At 40.1% G+C, this 8,242-nt stretch overlaps 2 protein-coding genes across 2 annotated transcripts; one reads left to right on the forward strand and one right to left on the reverse strand.

Annotated features, from left to right (window-relative positions):
- Positions 1–2,287: 2,287 nt before the first annotated feature.
- Positions 2,288–3,954, forward strand: LOC106011928 (the record flags this gene model as incomplete). The annotated part of the gene is given in 2 exon segments (XM_035970077.1): positions 2,288–2,405; positions 3,844–3,954. Coding segments are annotated over 2 exon segments (229 nt in total), but the record flags the coding sequence as incomplete, so codon positions are not given.
- A 631-nt stretch (positions 3,955–4,585) lies between these two features.
- Positions 4,586–7,336, reverse strand: LOC106011929 (atrial natriuretic peptide receptor 2; the record flags this gene model as incomplete). Its single annotated transcript, XM_013083201.2, is given in 2 exon segments — positions 4,586–5,441; positions 7,245–7,336. Coding segments are annotated over 2 exon segments (176 nt in total), but the record flags the coding sequence as incomplete, so codon positions are not given.
- Between the last annotated feature and the right edge of the window lie 906 nt (positions 7,337–8,242).

Consider the following 8,242-nt stretch of genomic DNA (forward strand, 5'->3'; position numbering starts at 1 on the left):
AGTTCTTACTTTCTCGATACAACGCACAGAATAAGCTACTACAACAAAACTAATTGAAATATGCAGTTTTCGTGTTTACCAAAGTTTTGATCTGTAGTGATTGATGATCTTACCAAATAACAAAGAAATTGCTTGAAAAATGAAAACTCGTTAGGATTTTTTCAATGTCCAAAATTTTTAGGTAAATTTAAAATGATATATCTCTCAGTTGTCAATGAATGATGATTCCATCACATTCAATTATCTAAGCATTTCCGATGAACACGATGAACATAGTGATAACACAAGACACTCGCAAATCTAAAAAAATGAAAATCTCAGTAGCATTTCCCCTTAAGTTTGACTGGAGTTTCTTAGATTAAAAAAACCCCAAACAAACCCAACAACCAAAAATATCATACCGGGTGGTCTTTAATGTCCAGGGACCGTCAGAACGTTCCAGTTTCAGGTGGTACTACTGGTACATGTGTGTTAGCTAGTTGTTAGATGTGCGAAAACGGCTGAAGTCTGATTGTTTTATTTTGTCGCGTTCCTTTTAGCGTGCTAGATAGTTTTTCGTAACTCTTCAGGGAACATTAGAACGTTTGAACGTCAGAGGCTTGTACTGGTGCACAAGTGACAGTTATTAGAGGATCTTGTTACGATTCAGTAGCCAGTGTTATTAGATCTAGGTCAACGTTTTTTTAAAAACCTATCATTGTTTTAATTTAATCTAGTTTCATTAAAGAGAAGCACACCGGCACAATGATGGTTATTTAATGAAGGGGGAACGTATGGCAGACAGACGGAGACAACAGAGGGAAAGTAATGAAGTAGGAACTACAAGTGTCTCAGTCCACCATCTGCTTCAACTGTCAGTACAGCATGTACTTGGTAGATTTTAGAATGCAATTAAATACAATTCAATTCATGTTCTTAAATTTCTATGTATACCTGATTTTGGTTTTATGGCTTCTACACAGCCAAGAAAAATTTCCCTCTGGGACAATAAAGTATCATTTCATCTCTCTCGCTCTCGTCTCAACAAAATGTAATCGCAGAAATTTTTCGTAGCCTACTCATCGACACTATTTAGATAATTTATGAGGTTTGTATCAACCCTTCCTGTCAGGATCAACCCGGTCTGAGAGGGATACAATTTCCCCGCAGACAAAGGAAGGTACTTGATCAAAAATTTCCCCTCACCAGAATCAAATTCATGTCTTCTGAGGGCAGCAATGACGAAGCGCCTCACCGCTACACATCAGATGACAGTATTTTCGAGTTATGTAATGCCATGGACGCTGCTTTGATGAATAAACATCACCAGTAATGTCTAATGTATGCATGCGCATTAGTTACCAGAGGCACGCCAACTGCTTCAATTAGATTAAATCTAGTTGACTTCTACATTTTGATTTATTAATTTTTCTTTCTTTTTTTTTACATTTTAATTTGTAACATTTTTTTGTTTTGATTTGTGACGTTTACATGTTAATCTGGGACTTTGACATTTCCATTTATGACTTCTGCATTTGATTTGTCTTTTATACATTGTATAGACTATAAGATTTGTGACTGGCTGACCTGTCACGCGAGGTTATTTGGGGGCTGAGGTGTGGAAAGGGAGGGGGCGGGAAGATAGATAGATAGATAGATAGATAGATAGATAGATAGATAGATAGATAGATAGATAGATAGATAGATAGATAGATAGATAGATAGATAGAGAAAGAGAGATAGAGAGACAGATAGATAGATAGGTAGATAGATAGATAGAGATAGGTAGATAGATAGATGCTACGCAGACAACACGAAAAGAGTTCGTCGTTGAGCTACAACCTCCCCCAACCCCCCCCCCCAAAAAAAACAAACAACCAACAACAAACAAAAAACAACAAACAAACCACGGTTTGTGACTGAAAGCTTTCTGATTAGTTCAGATATCTCTAACCAGAAATTTAACCCTTCATTCAATAATAACCATTGGCGTTTTCTGTGTCACTTTACACCTTTTGACAAACATAATATTTTTTAAACTGTATTTCTGTGTGATTTTCTCCCCCCCCCCCTCCAATCCATCCCCCAATCTCTACCCACTTGTACCTCCCTCGCATGTCTCCCCTGCCTCTCACCCGACACACTCCCTCCACGCCCCATCCCTCCACGCCCCATCCCTCCACGCCCTCCACGCCCTCCCGGCCCCATCCCCCCACGCCCCCACTCCACGCCCCATCCCCCCACACGTCCCTTCCCACACGCCCCATCCCTCCTCTTTCGCCCCCAACCCCTTATTCCGCGGCGACAGTTTCACCATGGCGTGTGGCTACCCACAGTGTTGTAAAATAGGCTCGCAGTGCGGCTGTCTCAACTGTGAGGGACCACACTATGCTTTTGTAAGTTTTGCATGTGGACGCCTGAAGGCTGTTACCTATTACCTACCTACCTACCTACCTATCTACCTACCTACCTACCTACCTACCTACCTACCTACCTACCTACCTACCTACCTACCTGCCTGCCTGCCTACCTTCCTACCTGCGTACCTACCAACCTAACCATTTACATATCTACTTTCCTTCTTTCATACCTTCCCACCTACCTACCTACTTACCTACCAACCTACCTACCTACCTACCTACCTACCTACCTACCTACCTACCTACTAACCCACTAATTATAATTACTATACCTACCTACACACCCACCTTCTACATACCTGCATACCTGCCTACGTACTGTAACTGACCTACCTATCCATCTGGATTGGCGAAAAAAAAGAAACCCAACGAAAATAACCATCACAAAAATATTTTGATTTAAAAAAAGTTAATGTAAACCCTTGATGTTCCAAAGAGGGGAGGGGAGGGGGGGGGAGGGGAGTGTGTATTACATTCCGGGATGGGAAAAATTCCAAAATGTCACACAAGCTCTCCTTCTTTAAGTCACTGTCACAGAGAAAACACCAGTGAGCCATAACTATAACGAAGAGACTATTCCCAGTGACACTGGGGATAGGTACAGAAACTATTCCCAGTGACAACGGAACTCTTTGACAAAAAAATCAGAAGTCTTTGCACTGTAGACTCTCTTCTCACTTCAGTTCGTTCAATACTTTCGTTGTCTTCTCTTATTTAGGGCTTAGACTTAGAAGAACGTAGAATATATCTAGATTTAGAAGAAAGAAGAATCGGGGAGGATTTCTACCTGTCCAGTACCGTGGTCTCCAAAATCAGAATGTGGATCTAGATCTACACGTACATAAATTACCACTGAATAACAAGCAAGCATAGAATGATCATTCCTTTTTCTGTAAAAAAATTGTTTCCACTCACACTAGAATCTGCTTTAGTTTAGTTGGATCTATTATCTAGAATCTAGTTGAAGATCTACATTAGATATAGTCTAGTATTTAGTAACCCATCACCACCATGCCCATGTAGATCAGTGTGGGAACAATAAATCTGATGGGCCTGTCTGTTCTCAGACTCAGTGACACTGGGAATAGTTTCTGGGCCTATTGCCAGTGACACATGGAATAGTTTCTGGGCCTTTCCCCAGTGTCACTTGGAATAGTGCTTTCTTATCTATAAACATGAAGTTGGAGTACGTTTGAATAATAAAAAGAAGTACATTCACACAGAAACCATTATTCAGTGCAGGGGGAAAGCAAGGCAAATAAACAAAATCATGAAAGTGGAAATAAATAAAAGTAGAACTGACAAGTGGCGCCCTCCAACCATACGCGATGTAAAGAGAAATAAAAAGAAGAAACTTCTCGTAAGAATTGTTTTGAAACCTTTGAAGAAAAATCTAACATAACATGACGTGTTTTTGTTTTTGTTTTTTTTGTTTCCCTTTCAGAAAGTTGACAAGGTCGACCACCCTGCTGGCCTGAAGCTAGAAGCGGAAACAGCTGTGCAGGAAGTGCGTCATCTTGTAGACAGACTGTTGGTGCTGGTTGCTGACTTTTGAGCTGTGGTGATCACGCGCACAACAGTATACTAAACCAATCCACAAGCTTCATCGCAGAAGAGAAAACAATGCTGAGTAAAATCGTCGTGATGTACAGACATGTGAATTTAGGGAGGGGAGGGGGTGGTTATGAGTTACTTTACCAAAAGTTCCAAACCTTTTCCAATTTTTGTCTTACATCCATACTTTGCTCAGTATACAGTTTTTCTTTGAGCTACACGCCTTGTTGCTGTTCTGCAAGAGTTCTGCAATGCAGGCGTTTATTCAATACCCCCCCTCCCCCCACTTCTTCTTTTCCCGATCTTTCAAAAAAAAACACCTATATTTTTAACCAAGAATGTTCGTGCTATTTTCCTACTGTATTATGAAAAGCACTCAGATCTCTTCCAAATCGTGCGTTTTCAGACAATACATCCAAATTTCGACTGCTAAGTGCAGGACCCTGCCATGCACCATTTTGAAAACTGACGTATGACGGAGTTTTACACGGAGCAATTGGTATTATTTTTCTTAGTTCATTTTAAGTTTTCTCTAGATGTGGTCAAAGGAAGCCAGTCAACTGAATTATTGGTACAGAGTGTCTAATAAGAGACGTACGGACTATTAAAAATATCAAAACTTAGTTCAGACAGTGGTCTTCCAAGTACAACAAGGTACATTTTTATTATGGCGATCAGTAGCATATCATGGTTTTTTCATACTTTGTGGTTTACTTTGATTTGTGTAGGCCTTCAAAAAAAGCGTTAAAATTGATCTTTGTAATTTTTGCATGCTTTGAGTTTCAGAACTCAATACTTCTCTGGTTTTATAAATGGAAACTATACTGCTGAAAGAGAATAATAATATGCACAGTTGCAATACTTTCTTGCATAATATATTATTGAAAGTAAAACAGATTTAAACACTTTCGCAACAGTTATTTTCTTTTGTTTGATTGTTCACTTTTTTCATTTGATTTGTAAAAAAGATGATATCCTTCAAAATAATCAGCTAGAGATAGTAGTATGCAAGGCGGCAGACAGAAAAAGATAGAGTGATGAAAAAGATGGATTAATTCCCTTCAACAAACTGCATTTTGTTTTTCCGAGTGTGAAAATTGAATAGCAAACTCACATACTAAAACGACATTGTTCCCCAAAGTGCTTCGGTTTTTTTCTATTAATGTCTTTAAAAACCATGTGGAAAATTTGAAGAAAAAAAACAACAACAAAAAAGCTAACAACAACAACAACAACAAAAAACAAGCTACAAAAAAGCAGGGTTTTTTTAAATTATACAATCTTCACATAAAAAAGCGCAAACCATGCGACGTGGGTGGTCGGTGGGTGCTCGTGGGAGGTTTATAGTTGGGTTTGGAAGGCTCAAAAACTGTGATATTATTCTGACGTTGACCGAGGTGACCCTCACAGGAGTTCTGTTCGGAGAGATCTTCTGTGTTCTAGTCTTTCGTTGCTTAGCAACCAATAGGTGCACATCTTGCCTTTTCCCTAGAGGGCAAAGAAAACAAATGGTGAAATGGTGAAGATCTAGTTTAACGCCCCTATCAACACTATTAGCTTATTTATAAGGCGGGACCTCTGAATTTAATGTCCATCTCCGAGAGGACCGTGTCAAGTGGGAAATCCTTGTAAAGCGCCTTTCCCAAGGACACAACGTAGGACCGAGCAGGGGCTCGAACCCCCGAAACTGCTATCTCACGATTATGAGTCCGGTAACCTAAGGGCAGAGAGAGAGAAAGAGAGAGAGAGAGAGAGAGAGAGAGAGAGAGAGAGACAGACAGACAGACAGACAGACAGACAGAGACAGAGACAGAGACAAAGACAGAGACAGGCACAGAGAGAGACAGAGAGAGAGAGACAGAGAGAGAGAGGGGCAGAGAGACAGAAAAGGAGATAAACATATATATTTAACGGCCATTGGAACACATTAAGGCATCATCAGAGTCCACGATGGGAGCTCTTATGGTCTAGAGGTCACGGTGTTCGCCACTCATTCAAGAGGTCGCGGGTTCAAAACCTAGCAGCGACGGAATGTTTTCTTCTTCTAGAATTTTCTCCTTTCACCTCCTTTCCTGCATTCTAACCATGTCTTCTGCTTTAGTCTCCACTTTCTGCCGCCCTCCCCACACCCTTTGCCCCCAGGGCTCCTGATTCTTTCTGCAGCCTTTTTACTGCTACTCCTTGGGTCCTTCTTACTGCTGTCTTCCAACCAGACTCTTGATCTTGGGGTAGGTAAAATCTAACACTTAACCGTGTCGACAAAGGGTGAAAAATCTCCGAGGCCCCGTGTGCACGCTTAAGATCTCTTTGTGGTTCAAAATTTATTAGAGTAGGCTTCGGTACATAGGAGACACATGAAAGCAGTCTATTGCTATTAAATCTTTGCCGTAACCGATTGAGGACGCACATTCTGGAGCCTTCGACATTGTGCGATGGCGCTCTGTTTCAAGACACTTTAAAGAAGAAGCGTGTCTTCGTCATTCAAAGAGATAATTCAATTCTCTTTTCCTTATCTGAAACTTAAAAAAAAAAAGGCAGGCAACAATGTGTAGACTTACCGAGAGAAATGAACATTTGTGTGTGTTTTTTTGGTGTTTTTTGTTGTTGTTTTTTTTAGTAAATGTTTTACGCCACTTGCAACACAATGTGGGCATATGAGTGCAGAAGATTAGAGGTGTTACAAAAGAGTAACAAACACAAAAAAGGAGGGGAGATAAGAACGTTAGATGTTCGTTAGGAAAAGAAGGAGCAAACCTCACCAGATCACCCACCAACCACCCAAAAACTTGGGTTTCTGATTTGTGTAAATCGGTTTGAGAGGTACTACAACATTGCCCTGCGGTCTGTTGCTGATCGGATCTTTGAGTCCACTACATCCTTAAAGAGTTAAAAACCAATTTCACTACACACTTTGTCTCTTATCATAACCTCTACTACTGCCTTTCGTGGTTGCAGACTGTTAGGTGCTCAAGAACAGTTAATTATTCACACGTTTGGTTTAAATCATTTTACCCAGTGCACACCGCTAATCGAATTAAGTGGAATTGAGTCAGGGGCCAGCTGTATTATTTGCGTCCTGAAATTTGGCTAAAGCAACCAATTCGAACCTCCACCTTGAAAGACAAACACGTTTGATTTTGAAGGTCACAATCGAATTTAGTTGACTTCAGTCCAATTGTTCGAAAATGCTAGCTTTTGCCCTTTCCAGGAAGCGAAAAATTTGGCTGGTCCCGACTCACGATTCAATCAGTTGAAAGTAAAAGGCAGTGTGCGCTCGGTATAAACTGTTACCTTAACCTCCACCGCCTCTCGTTGCTGCAGTTTGTAGCCTGGCTTAGTGGTAAGGATGGCGCCACCGAGGGGTGCTATGTGTATGTGGGACGCTAGAGAAAGAAGAAGAAAAAAACATGAAGGTGAAACTGCAGTGTGGTAAAAAATTCGTAGCGCAATTTATCCTCAATTATCTCTTTAACTAGTGAATCAGTGTCACCCATACTGTGCACAGCAGTTTGTATCAATTTGCATGATTTTTTCCTCAACAATTGAGGCTAGATTTTAAAAAAAACAACCTTTTCTCCATAAATTCATACAAAATACTATAAATCTCCTTAACGCAGAAAATGGGATTGCTCACAGCACTTCCCGCTTCTCACACACATTTTGCATACGCATATGGTATACGTCACTGCTCACCAATGGCACATTTTAATGGCAACATTTGTTACAAGAAATGAATTTTATAGTGAACACTTTTTTTGCTCTAAAGGTTCTCAAAACATGCGTTCACTAAAGGTAGTATCTCGATTAGAAAAAAAAGGATAGACTTGCTTTTAAGAGAGATATTGACCCTGCTGTAAACCTCATGAAATCTGTTAGTATTTATTACGGGATTTTCTAAAATACAGCTAGCAGGTGTTTACAAAAATATTAATCTGTTAAAACAAAATGATACAAGTCATTGTGTAAAAACTGGAGAGCCTACGTTCGATACTTTAGGAAATATTTGACAATAGGTTGCCCCCTGCATTTTTACCGCACTAGTATAGCAGTAGAAGGAAAGTTTCGTTTTTTATCTAAAGAATTGATATGTTCGACTATAACATCTTTCGTTGTTGTTTGTTGATGTCGTTGCTGCTGCTGCTTCTGCTGCTGCTCCTGCTCCTGCTGTAGTTACTGCTTCTGTTATTCCTGTTGTTGTTGTCGTTTTTGCTGTTGTTGTTGTTGCTGTTGATTTGTTCTTGTTGATGTTGTCGTTACTGTTGTTCCAGTCTTTGTTGTCGGTGTTGTTT

The sequence above is a fragment of the Aplysia californica genome, unplaced genomic scaffold, assembly GCF_000002075.1.
Source record: "Aplysia californica isolate F4 #8 unplaced genomic scaffold, AplCal3.0 scaffold00217, whole genome shotgun sequence".
In the NCBI taxonomy this organism is placed as follows: domain Eukaryota; kingdom Metazoa; phylum Mollusca; class Gastropoda; order Aplysiida; family Aplysiidae; genus Aplysia; species Aplysia californica.